At 45.2% G+C, this 13,853-nt stretch overlaps 1 protein-coding gene across 1 annotated transcript in view; it reads left to right on the top strand.

Annotated features, from left to right (window-relative positions):
- The first annotated feature begins 236 nt into the window (after positions 1-236).
- The window catches only part of LOC122373657 (glycine receptor subunit alphaZ1-like), a 30,892-nt gene continuing 17,275 nt past the window's right edge, over positions 237-13,853 (top strand). Inside the window, exons 1-5 of the mRNA XM_043351945.1 lie at positions 237-757; positions 8,980-9,033; positions 9,279-9,370; positions 10,050-10,117; positions 10,540-10,766. Coding sequence (XP_043207880.1) covers positions 255-757; positions 8,980-9,033; positions 9,279-9,370; positions 10,050-10,117; positions 10,540-10,766 — 944 coding nt within the window. The 5' untranslated portion in view covers positions 237-254. The remainder of the gene's footprint in view (positions 758-8,979; positions 9,034-9,278; positions 9,371-10,049; positions 10,118-10,539; positions 10,767-13,853) is intronic.

Here is a 13,853-nt window from a genome sequence, read left to right on the forward strand (position 1 = left end):
CACATCTTTCGGAGTTTGAATGACATTCAAAAGTTGAACTGGCCCGAAACTTGAACGAGCGCCGTTGCTGAGAATTATTTTGGTCGCTAAATAATGTATTGCTCACGTAAAGTGGCGTTAAAAACACTCATTTCAAACAAGTCTTTCAAAATTGTCGATGTCATACGATTGAATATCTTCCTAGTGAAAATGTTTACACCATCTGTAACTTTTTTCTCCGTCTTTTCCAGTGGTGTTTACCAAGGGACGCTGCGATGCTGCTTTTTCTCCTGACGCTGACCCTGGCTCTGACCGCGGCATCCGTGGCGCCGGCTGCTCAGTATCCTACTCCTGGCACGGACCACTACGGCGCCCAGGACCCGGAGCAGCCGCCATTTACGGACATGGAGCGCCCTCGACCGCCAGTGTACCGCGAGCCGCCGCCGCCGTCATCGGTCTACAAAGAACCGGTGCCGCCGTCCAGGGGCGCAGAGACGCCATCCCTATATGAAGACGTGTCTCGTGGATCATCGATAGACGAGGACCTGGGATCCCCGATATCGGAGCATGACCACTCGGCTCTGCCGGCTGCCGAATATGGCGAGCCTGCGGCTCCGCTGGGTGAATACGACGGTAGCTGGCCGCCGCCGCCTGGTGAGCGACCCGCCGCTGGCTCTCCTCCGGAACAGGACACACACGTCGGCGAGGAGCCCGTGCCGCCCAGGGAGGATACGGAGTCGTCAGAGGGTGACGCTCATCCGCCAGAAAATGGAAACAGGTGAGCGCTCCGCTGCGAGGGGAATGGAATCATCGAGAGGAAAACTTTGGGTACTAATAGGACATAATATCAGGGATCTGTGTGGATACGGATAAAATATGACATATATGGCATAATGCATGTCGCAAATCGAGCATTCGTACGGTAGCGTAGGAAGATAGCGCTTGAAAGAGCCACCGCCTTCCCACCGCGCTGACGGCGAGGCTCAGAGCCTCGCCGCCTCAGCGTTTCACTGTTTGATGCTGTTCCGCAATACATTCGTGCGCTGCGGCACAGCCTATCCTGACTCGAATCAAGCGAGTGGCCCCCGTCGTGTGCTGTCTGCCGGCCCGAGTAATTGGGAAAGTTTCCCGTGGGAACGTCAAGTTAAAATTCAGCAATCAAGCCTGCTAATCAGATTCCATCATCATATTCACAACTTTGTGTTGACTTGAGCCACAAAAAGGTAAAATAAAACAGTTTTGTCTTAATCAGCGGTAGACATCTGGCGTCGGAGCCTGCTACAGCCGCGCTCATCTGACCCTCATATTGGTAGACCTGGCGGAGACACTGACCCAGCGGCTCACGGAGTTCATTAGATATTCATGAGATTGCTTGTGCGATCCAAGTTGGCGACAGTTTGTGTCTATTTTTTATTGTTCCTGGGGCTAGTGCAGCTGCGTTCTGCTGGCGTAGTGGCGTAGACAACAAGCTGGAGCTCCACGACAAGGACAGATAGTTTGAGATTAGGGACATTGTTTCCGAGTACAGCGGTTCAAGTAATATCCGCTCCTTGTGTCGCAGAGCTGACGCTTGTTTTGCATTTGTCATTCCTGACTGCCTGTGGCATAAGTAGGAGCTTGAAGCAACAGCTGGTGCTTCAGAGTTCAGAGTTTCAGTGCAGGATTTTTGAAACAAGGTTCCGCATAAGTTGCCTTGCTAATGGGGAAGTTTTGTATTTTCGTTCGTAGTTTTTTTTTGTAGTTTTGCATCGTTTGTAGCGAAACTGATATAATTATATGCACTTTATTTTACAAACGGTTGGTTAATTGTACTTTAAATCGTTTTTAATCAATAATTGAACAGCTTGGTATCATTTACGAACTTTGGCCAGCCTGAGACATGTTTACAATATATTCCCGACCGGGGCTGGGAAAATGCGTTTTATTCACCGAGGTTTTTGTGCGGAGGACCGAGTGCCGGTAGGCACGAGGTCCGTAGCCAAAAACCGAGGTGAATAAAACTGCATTTTCACAGCCCAAGGTTGGGAAGAGATTTACCACATGCCGTTCCGGCGCAACAGTTAATATCATATTCATTTGATATTTTACACTTTAATCTTAATGTTGTGTTAATATTATATTAGTACTATGTTCATATTTATAGTCACCGTGATTATTTTTTGTGTTTTTCATTATTGGGCTGCGTTGAGTATGAAAGATGAAATTCCTACTTTCCCCTTAGGGGAAAGTGGGGTAAGACGGACACCTTAACTTTGGAGCCATTTTTCGGCCGGTTAGAAACATCATAGAAACGGGAAACTGAGTGAAAACCTCTTTTAGACATTTTACTTCCATTTGCCAGAAGATGAGACTTAGACCTGATTCAACAAATAAACTGCAGCTATTTTTGCAAAACCTTGCAAAAACCCGTCTTACCCCACCCCATGGGGTAAGACGGTCACATGGGTAGGGCAAGACGGCCAGCTTCTTTCACCGACCAGTACAGCTCGCAACAAATGCCCGAAATTAGCTGCATTGATACAGTCGCTCGTTGGTCTCAAGTGCCTCGGAAATGGCAGTATACAAGATTTGTGCAGAAGGCGTATGCTCGTATATAGGCCCTAGATCAGAAGTCATGTAGAACCGTTTTTCACATTCATCATTCGAGAATAAACTGTGCCGAAGGAATATTGCTAACATGTCTGTGAGTATCGGAATCGAAGATATTCTTATAAGAAATGCTTCTTTTTTTCCTACAGCAACAAAAATATTTTCACCATTACAGACCCATTGGATTCATAGTTGCCCGTCTTACCCCTAACTCAATGTAAGAAGTTCAGCACAATTTTTCTCTGTGGACAATTTGATGCAGACAAAGCAAATCCGCGGTAAATGAACACTGGTGGCATATGAGTGTACCACAAGTGATTGCGAGTTTTTAGCTGTATAGTGCTGCACACAAAAACTTGCACAATACATTATGGATGTTTTCAATGAAATTAGTGTTTTAAAGAAATCAAAATAAAAGATTATCGACTGAACACAAAATCACCAAACTTCAATGGTGGTGTGTAGTGGGAAAGACAATTCTGGTCCTAATTTTTCTCGCTCGTAGCGCTATTGGTTTGGTCTGCAGAAGGGGTGCCCGTCTTACCTACCCTGACCGTCTTACCCCACTTTCCCCTATTTAGGGTTTGAAAAAGCTGAAGATGAAGATGGTGAAGCGCCAGAAGTTAGAATAAAGATATGGAGTCCAGCAGGAGTGAGGAAACCGTGAGGAAAACTGAAAATTGGGTGAAACGCTGAATCAAACGCGTCTTGGATCCCAGCTGGAACAATATCAAATGTTTCATTGTGGCACGTTAACCCTCGCCGGACCTATTGGTTTTCTACATACGCGCCGGCCGAGGGGGGGGGGGCGGGTACGACCCCCCCCTCGCCGTTTCGCCCCTGGTGGAGCTAGCGCGTCGCGGAAAAAACGAGCGTGTGCGCCGTTACGAGACGCAGAGATTGGTACCCGATTTTAAGGTCCTAGGTCAACCGGTGACCTCTGAGGTCAGGTCAAGTGCCCCAAGGTACGGTTCAGTTTTTGGTGAATAACTTCGCAAAAAACGGCCGCAGAGCGCCGATTTTGGCAGCATCGTGTTCGTCTCGCTCAGGCGCGTCGAATGATATACTTTTTGTCCGGGTCAGGTCAACTTGGGGTGTTGACCTCAGGTCAAGGTCAGGTCAGCACCCCCAGGTCACGAAGTTGGTCGAAATGGGTCATGACGCATATCATTCGATTCGGCAGGTCTTCCTGAGTCCATTGGTGGCTTTCCCGACTCGCTAGCTCAATTTGATCAAGAGTTATTGACGAAAAACTAATATGACCTTGATGACGTCATAAATGACGTCACGCAAGGTCAACATTGCAAAAGTGACGTATCTAACCTTGCAAGGAGTGCATAAAATCACGATTCTGTGTGCTTGAGATAGTTGGAGATCGTTCCCGGCGCCAGAATAGAAGTTTTCATTTTTCCCCATTGACTTATAATGGTGAGGTCACGAAAATGACCTGACCTCATATGACCTTTAGGAAAAATCCGAGATATACAAGTTGTGGGACTCATAATGGATACTAGATCCTGCAAGTTTCATTTCCCTGTGACATCTCCTCTGGCAGTGAGGGCGTTGCGAAGTTGCGACATCTGAAGACCGTGCAGAGGTTCACTTATGACGTCATAGGTCAGTGACCTGACCTGACCCAAAAATGCGGTTGGTGTCAAAAGATGCGGCTTGGATCAAAGGTCAGGTATGCCAAGTTTCAGCTCTCTATCGCCAGCGTGTTCGGAGCTATCGCGAAAAAAACCCTATGGGGGGGGGGGCGGCACCCGCCCCCCCCCCTCGGCCGGCGAGGGTTAAGATGCTTCACGCATTTAAATTGTTCGTTTTTTGCGTGCTTTATGTAGAAATAATGATTATTCCGACCATGCTCTGCAGCAATAAATACATTGGCATTGGAACGATAACCTTGTTTAGTTGAATTACGTTGACAGCAAAAGTATGTAAACACGCAGTCACTTACTTTTGCTGTTGCTGTTAGTGAACACACAATCCGTAAATATCTTCTTTGAAATTGGTTCTTCCGCTCAGAATATTCAGTAAAACTTTGTCTGGGAAAATCAAAAAGCCCTAGGGCCGAATCGTTTCCCAAATACCTTCAACATTAGCCGAGGCGGGCCGAAGCCATTTCCCAAATGCACGTGCTAATGTTAAAGGGATATCTCGGCATGTGGTAAAAGCTGTAGTTTAATGAAAGAATGTTGTCCTTTTCCGGAAAACGAGATCAGCTTTGGGTATTTTGACGTTCCACCACAACCATCAAGAAGCGCCACCTCAAAAGACAAAAAGTAACTGTTCGATGTAGGAGCTCTGGTTTTGGAAGGGTTGTTTAGGCGTTGTTCTGGGTGTTTTTAGTGAAGCAAAATAACTTTGCTCAGCCAACATCTTCATGGAAAACAGTGCGGAACATCCACAAAAAAGAAATAAAACATATAGGTATTTCTTTTTTCCTTGCAACGATCTGACCGCCCCTTTGTTTTTAAGTACATACATACATAGGTAGGAATAGTCTGACCTTAATCCGTTTTCCTGCTTGGTAACCGTTGTGATGTGATTTAAGTGGTTGGCGTTCGTATGCCGGTCAGCGAAGTTCTCGGAAGACATTAGTGCAAGGGCACATTAGTAACAATAAAAAGTTGAGCTGTCATTTCAGATAATTGGATAAAATTCAGGTAAGGACCACCATTTTGAGCTGTTTCAGCAGTTTTTTTGTTCCTAATGGTCAATTAAAGACACCTGAATGACCATTAGCAAAACAAGACTGCGACTTAAACGCTTGATGTGGCTAATTTATGGCTGAGTGCACGGTGGATTATGAAAACACGTATGTCGTATACCGCTCGTTCAAGAAAAAGTTGCATTAATTTCTTATGCAAAGGTTATCAAGAAACTTCAATAACTCAATTTAAAGTTGTCAAGTTCGTAAGCAAACAAGGTGCCTATCGCATCATCCTACGCACAAAGAATATTAGCGGGGCTAATGATTACCGGTAAGCTTCTTACTGGCGGCGACTTGTGTGTATGGTAATGCCAGAAGACTAATCCTCGACCTGGAACTGTTTGCCGGGTCAGACCGCCGCGCTGCTCGGACAGACGTCGTGTCGGACGTGCGCCATTTCCTCTGTCGGCGCCGACGACCAGCTGCGTCGGCACCGACGACCAGCTGCGTCGGTACCGACGACCAGCTCCTCGGCATCCTGCCGCCCCCGCCCCCGCCCCGCCCGGGCTGCGGCCGCGGCCCGCGGCCGGCATTATGGCTGACCCAGTAACATGGCACTTATCAGCGGTCTTCACAATGGTTCCCGGACGGGCCGGCGTGCTCGTCGCTTTGTGTCCGCCCAGATGGGGTATCGGGGAGGGTCGTGATCGCGCCACTCAGCCCACTGCCCGGCCGGTCAGCCGGCGAGCCGGGCACTCATCTAAACAGACAGGCACTCATCCAGTCAGCCGGGCACTCATCCAGAGAACGATAGGGCGCGTTCATAGTCCAGGAAGGTAACTGGTAGATCATGCTGCTTACAAGTCAGACAGTTGTATTTTTTTTTTTTTGGCAAAATGTTTGTCAGTCCCATAAACGGTGACAAATCGTATAGCAAAAGTTGAAGCGATGAAATTCATAGCACGGTTCCTGCGTAATAGCTGTTAACTTATCTGGCAGCTCAGTTAGCCACGGTACTTGCCATCCAAATGGCCATCTCATACGCGCCGATCTGGACCAATCGCCGCTCCGATCGTCGCCCGACCAGGAGCACTAGCAGTCGATTTGGCGGATCATATATCGGAGAGTGACCGACCAGATATCGGGATGATCGGCGGCCGAACAACCACCGCTGGTAGCCGGGTGGTTTTTGCGGCCAGCAGGTCTCCTCTGGAGCCACAAACAGTAGCGGCCGTCCAGATAGGATCGATGGTCGGAGCGAGTGCCAGCTCGCGTGCCATTGACAGCCTGCACAGCGGCCCAGACAGGCCACAGACAGGCTACAAAACGGTGCCGCGTGCAAAAACGGGATGGAAGGAAGCGATTACCTACACAAGAACAACTGAAGTGGAAATACGATGAAAATCCTGAAGTGTTATCGTCTGTAAAATAGAAGCGGGAGCTCCGTATAGGGCCTCAGCGTCGAGTGCGAGCCAGTTCAAACAACTGTTAATTCCAGAACACCATTCCTGGAACATCTTTCAAAGCGAATCGCTGCATCCGCTTTCTTGCTTACATTCATTATATCTCCAGCTTTTGGTAATGGAGGCGGAGAGTTTACATTCACTGCACTCTATTCTGCAAGATTATATGCAAACTGGAATCTTTGCGAAGGATGGACGGATCCGACAAGGTAGACTTAACTACTTTGGCTGTGAGCCAGTTGAGTACCGGTTTATATTCAGGCTGAAACCTGTAGGAAGTGCCAGAGGATCAACCAGAGGCGAACAAAGCCAGTTTACTGCCTCAGCGCCTTGTTCGCTGGAAGCGCGCAGTTTTGGCATCAAAGTGAATCACTCGCTCCAGCTGGTAGATGTCGGCCAGTCACGCAGGTGTATTAGCTTCACAGCCGAAAGAATGGGCGCAGAAGGCACTGAGAGCAAAACCTACAAAGTATTCTTGTTTTTTTTTTCTTGTATGTTTTATCCGGCATTATGTTTAACCAGACCTTCGCAGTTATATGTGAGGTGGGGTGTACGACCTCATTCATTTTTTTCAGAGAACTGCCAGCGCGTGGCTCAATAACACAAGCAGCTAATGCATGCATTTATACTAATTGATTAGCCACAACCACATGACAAAACCTACCATGTTGAGGATTATCAATTCAGAGGTATTATATGTCACAAAACCTACCATGTAGTTGACCACACACTGTCCTGGCGTAGCGCCTACACCGTGGTCAGGGTCTACCGGTATCAGCCAGAGGAGAGCAGATGGGGAGCAGCGTTATCAATATTGTAGCCTGTCGAACGATGGGGGTACCATATGGTGACACCAGAAGGTCGCATCAAAGATGTATCCATGGGGACCGATCGTGGGCCAATTACACTTTGATTAACCGGCCAGGCGCTGGGGCTGGCTGGATGGACGAGCTAGAGGATGATATGAGAAAGGGCTGGGGTCTTTCACAGTCGATATTTTTGCTAAAGGCTAGCTTGCATACTACGGTGTTTTTTTTTTTTGGGGGGGGGGGGACATGTCCACACCAGCCTTTATTACTTAACCCGCGCCCCACTGGGGGGGGGGCTATTTATAGCCCCACCTCCCGTTTTTCTGCAATAACTTCCAAACCGCTTGACGGATCGACGCCAAACTTGCAGTACCTTCGGCTGCATCAATTTGACACCTTGTGTCAAAATTTGAACTTCGTAGCTACCATAGGTCGGCCGGAAATGACGTCAGAGTGACGTCATGTTCGTCCGATTTCGACGCAAAACATTGAACCACGGCAATCGCTCCCAAGAGCTCAGTTTTTAAGCTAGATCCAATTTCTTTGCATGAAAGGACTCAGAATTGACCGCGCTATCAAACTGCTATCTGGGATTTTCAAAATTTTGAAAATTTCGAAAATTTGATATAATAATATTCAAAATTTATATTTTTATATTTTTTTCAAAAAGTTTTTGACTTTTCGAAAAAAACCGGAATATATGTGACAGAACGCATGATTATGACTAACTCTAGCAAGTTTTAGCTAAATATGTTCAAAAATGACCAAGTTATACGCATTTTTGCAAAAAATGCACAATTATTAATTTTTCAAATCAATTTTTCAGTACGTATTTGACATCGTACACCAATATAAATGGCACCATCGTGTTTCTGAGCTCAAACTGCATCCAATAGACACCTTTTTTGTTGAAAAATTTTAACTTCAAAATTTGACCTTTTTTGACCTGAAAGTGACCTGACCTAAGCTAAATTCGACTCAAAATGACCTCGAATGACACAGACGACATCAAATTCGAAATCTATGGCCTAAATGGACCATAAAACATGTGTCACGTGACCGACGCATGATATAATATTTTCGTGACCTGTGATGACCTGACCCTGACCTGAAAATCAAAGTACAAGTTTGGTACCCTCAAGTTATCTAGAGCATCTGTTCACGAGTGTGGAAACCAAAAATGAGCCTGATCTGACTTGTACGACGGCGGCCAGAGCCCAAAAGGTGAACAAGCCAAAGTGCTAATAATTTTTACTTTGACCTGACCTGTGACGTCATCGGTGACCTCGAGGTCAATGAAATTAAGTTTCGCTCGACAGTTTTTCCGGGGCTATCAGACGCCGTTTGAATTTTGACGATCGGCCCAGTAGTTTCGGAGTTAGGAGGGGGGGCTATGAATAGCCCCCCCCCCCAGTAGGGCGTGTTATACACAGACCCCAGTGGGGCGCGGGTTAAATGTTGACATCTGCATCTTTCTGTTTTGCAGTGAAGATGAAAAATGTGTGATATGCAGGAAATCCGGCAACCTGAACCAGAACAGGTAAGAATACAATCCTATCTTATATGTATATTAAGTTAAAATTGCCCAATTAAACGATATCTGGTCGATCAGAAATTAAAAGTGATAATGAATCAGATGAAAAAGTTTTAAGCATTTCCCTTACCTCATTTACGTCATGTGTAGGCATGTGGATTTTGGAGTGTAGAGCAACCAGCGAACCATGGTTGCTCATGTATGCTATCCAAAACTGCATCCAATGATAACTGTTTCTGTTTCTTCTCCAGCGCTGAAGAGGAAGATTCGGTTCTCGTATTTGAAGATATTCTGCCGGAGCCCCCCAAGCAATATGATCGGATGGCACCTCCGAAAACCAAAGGTAATCGGTTGATGGAAAACGCACCTAATTCCTTTTTTTAATAGAAGATATTTGAAGGTGCAGCTAGTTCTGAGAAAAAATAGTCAGTGCGTGCAGACATTGAAGTGCAAATCTTCGTCTATAGTTTTAGAGAGAAACTCCATTTTATTTATATATCCTAATAGGCAAGCTTTCTGAAAGCTCACGTAAAAGTTCAACTTTAACCTCACTCGAAGCACATATAATAGCCATCCTATATGAAGCCAACGTTATGGTTGTCTGTCTGTAATTGTGTTTCCCTGAATGAATGAGCCCAACTCTGGGTTCATTGCACACTGGTCATTTAGGTATAGTGCGGAAGCATCAATGGTGCTCTGCTGTCACTGAGCCGCAGCAAGAAGACAAGTTTATGTAAATGTTATATGATCGTGACCGTTGGTCTATTACCACTTGGACTAATAAATGCCACATACACACATCATTCCTGGAAAACATCATAATCAACAAACGTAATCGCATTCGCATGGGGATGCTTTAGTGCGAATGCAATTACATTTCTGCCTCAGTGATTTACTCCGCCAATTTCAACTGATTCTGATGTTGAATATTCAGCTCTAATGCACGGCTGGGACTCTATTCTCTTGCCTTTCCAATCGGGAGTGATGTGATGGAGAGTGTTTCAGAATGTCCTATTTTGCAGGCCATCCGACTGTCGTCTATTTCCACGTCACGGTGATGACTTTGGACTCCATCAACGAGGAGTCAATGGTGCGTAAACTATTGTTACTATGTTGATGTTTTCTGAATCATGCTCTCATTGCAATACACAATCGGACGTCCCGCGACTGCAAAAACATCAATAAGGCGATTTCGTATTGATCTTTGGTTTTGATATTCATATTTGTATAAAAGCGATATTGATTTTGATTCATTTTATATTTTAATTCCTCGTATCCTAGCGAAAATTGTGTTTAAACTGTGCCCATAACATAATACCAAAATAATTGGATAACACCAAAAAGGCAAAAACTTGCATTTCTGGACCACACTGACAAAAAACGTCCAGATAATCAAATGCATCTAAATGTCCTTGTTCAGTCCAATACCATCTAATAAATCACTCAGCTGTACCCTATCGTTGCACTGCAATCAGCCACTAAAGAAGGTGACGCCTGTCTGTTTGTCTTCAGACGTACGCGGCGGACATATTTTTCGCCCAGAGCTGGATGGAGCACCGGTTGCGGTTTCCCAGCAACATGAGCTCCGATTACCGGCTCCTGCCCGTCTCCTGGCTAAACAACATCTGGCAGCCCGACTCCTACTTCAAGAACGCCAAGCAGGTCACCTTTCAGGAGATGACAATTCCGAATCATTACATCTGGCTCCATCACGACAAAACCATCCTCTACATGGTCAAGTGAGTGAGGGATAACAAAAGAGACTGTAGAGATGTTTGAAATAACTCATTAGCTTTTTAGATGGATTTGCTGGGGAATGTATGAGGCCTTATTTGATTGGTCTTTTAACCCACGAGCCGCTGGGGGGGGGGGGGCATAAAGTAACCCCCCCTTTACGTTTTGTAAAATATCTCCGAAACCTGATGAGCTACGAACGTGAAACTTGGCATAGCTTCAAATGAATACCTAGGCAATGTTTGAGGAAAGTTTGGTGGTTGTAGCGACTAAGATGATGTCACAGTGACGTCATAAAGTTTTGTCGTTTTCCGATATGGACCGTTTCTGATGACGCTGAGCATGAAAATCAACTGTAAATGAACTAGACAGCACCTGCTGTCATCCTAAAATGTCTAACTACACTTCCATCTAGTTTCTGACCAATAATCGACCCTTTATATTCGGTTCCATATATCTGATGTATCGTGAGGAATATGAGAGTCGCAAATCTATAATTTCACTTATGACGTCACTGTGACGTCATTTCAACAGGGATCGACACCAAATTTGGACACAACCTCGGCTAGGTATTCAGGAAGATGTGTGCAAAGTTTCGTTTCTCTATCTCTTCGCGTTGCGACGATATCGTCGCAGAAGTAAAGGGGGGGGCAACTATATGCCCTATATAGCTATATAATATATATATATATATATATATATATATATATATATATATATATATATATATATATATATATATATATATATATATATATATATATATATATATATATATATATATATATATATATATATATATATATATATATATATATATATGTCAGCGGCCGGTGGGTGGCGCGGAGGCCCAGCGGCCGCCGGGTTAAATACTTATCAGTCATAAAAGAATCTAAGAATGTTGATGAATAAGCATTCCTACTGACTCCTGAAAACCCGGTCCAAGCATTTCAAAAACATTGTTTACATTTGTCATTGGATGTTTCTGGTGTTGTTTGCTCAGTTGTGTGACAATTCGTTACGGAATGATCCAAAGACACAGAAATTCAATAATGAAATGGTTACGGGCTGAGACCCCACCGGCCGTATGGGCGAGCTCATATGAATCTGTCATATCGACTTCCATCGCATCTGAGGCTGATAGTTGGCTTCGATATATAACGTAATCCATTACCTGATTATTTTCTGTTGAATGTAGTAATCACCAAATTGCACAGTATATAAGCACATCATTTCTATCTTCTACACTGTAAAAAATATTGACTAGCCCCTCGTCAAATGATTCTCAACGCTAAGTGTCGGGGGTACAGACTAGTTTTGCATCCTACTTTTGACACACGCTGCGAGCCCCTGGCTTGTTTTGTATTCGTCAGATGACAGTTACCAGGTGTCGGTTAGTTTTTAACACGTCCCAAAAATAGCTGGAGCGTTTCTGCCTTGTTTTGGAAGCAGGTCCTCGTTAAGGCTGTGTATGATAACAAAGTACCTAGTAACAATAATAACGAAAAGCAATGTCAAAACGATGGTGGCTTGTTTAGTGACGATGCTCAAAAGAGGCATCGTCTTGTTCCTACTTAACGAATGAAGCTCAAACTAGGTCAAAACTAACGTATTGCTCAACCCATAGTCAGATGACCAGCAGATCCTACGCCGCCCAATCCAGTCATCGAATTTGCCAGCGAATTCGTTTGAAGACCATCATATTATTAAATATCGGTGGTCTTCAAACGAAATCCCTTACCAGTTTGATGACGGATTCATCCGGCCCATTCCAAAAACGCTCAAGATAAAATAAAAGTGTATTTCTGAAATAATGTGCTTTCTTGCAATGCACCTTTCGTATATCAAGCGAACCTTTCACTTCCAGCGCCCGTTTACAGTTATCAATCGAATCAGAAGCATGCACATACCTATCGATAGATCTGAACCTAAGAACACAGAAGACATTTTGTAGAGTACCTGTCTGAGCCATATGCAGTGGAGCCCGTGAGCCGCCCAACCGCAGCTGCCTCATGAACTTGATGATAGGTCTGAACCTCAGATTGGCCAGAGCTTGGCCGTCAATAACCAGCTTATTTACATCCACAGTTGTAGTGACTTAGGGTTTGGAATTTGCCAAACCTAAGTTTTGATTACCAAGAGAAGTTTTGCTTCTTGCACTTGCCTTTTCTTCATAACTTTGGCGGAAATCGTCGTAGTGAAACTTCAGTGTTCCGTTAGCTGTCGGTTCTTGAGAGAGTTGGCCAGGCCGGACACCGGGGGCGGCTCCACAACTTTCGAAAAATCAAACCTAAGTCCTATTGCACTGCATGGAGAGCAATTCATTTAACCCTCGCCCATGTAGGGGGGGGGGTTGGTGCAACCCCCCCCCCCCTGAGGTTTTTCGGAAATAGTGCAAAAACGGCGGCGCGCAGCGCCGCCAAATTTTGGGTACCTTATGGGGCAAACCTTGCGCATCTTTGGTAAAAAAATTTGACCGGGTCATGTCAGGTCACGGAGTTATGACGTCACAAAGGGAACAGCCTCCGGCCGGATTTTCACAAACTGAGTGCCAACGCCCGAGGTTTCCTGCCGGTGGTACGGACATCGGTTGATGGATCGTGATGAAACTTCCCATGCATGTTGGGGCAAGTATTGGCTATCATATGGTATAAGAAACTTGACCGGGTCAGGTCAGGTCACGGAGCTATGACGTCACAAGAGGAACAGCGTCCGGTACTATTTTTGAAAAGCGCCCGAACCACTATTTTGCTAATTCTTGTCACCTCAATGGGAATATGCAGCAATATTAGCTTCTATAGGGAGCAACTGGACATCCCAAATCCAAAAATACAATCAGATTTCAAAAAATTAAATTTTGATTTTTCGAATTTCTGCCGCCGACTGTGACCTTGCCGACTTCCGGCGCTCCCAACGCGCCATTTTTAGAGCTAGGGAAACGAAATACATACCAAACGATAGAGAATTGATCAAGGAACACGATAGTGAAGGTTTCAAGTCGATATCTCCCACCGTTTTGCCGCAATCGCCGCGCAAAATTTCAAAAAGTCTATTTTTCCGAAAATTTGACCTTTGACCGGTCAAAAGTAGGT

This window comes from Amphibalanus amphitrite, unplaced genomic scaffold, assembly GCF_019059575.1.
Source record: "Amphibalanus amphitrite isolate SeventyFive unplaced genomic scaffold, NRLGWU_Aamphi_draft 001530F_arrow, whole genome shotgun sequence".
In the NCBI taxonomy this organism is placed as follows: domain Eukaryota; kingdom Metazoa; phylum Arthropoda; class Thecostraca; order Balanomorpha; family Balanidae; genus Amphibalanus; species Amphibalanus amphitrite.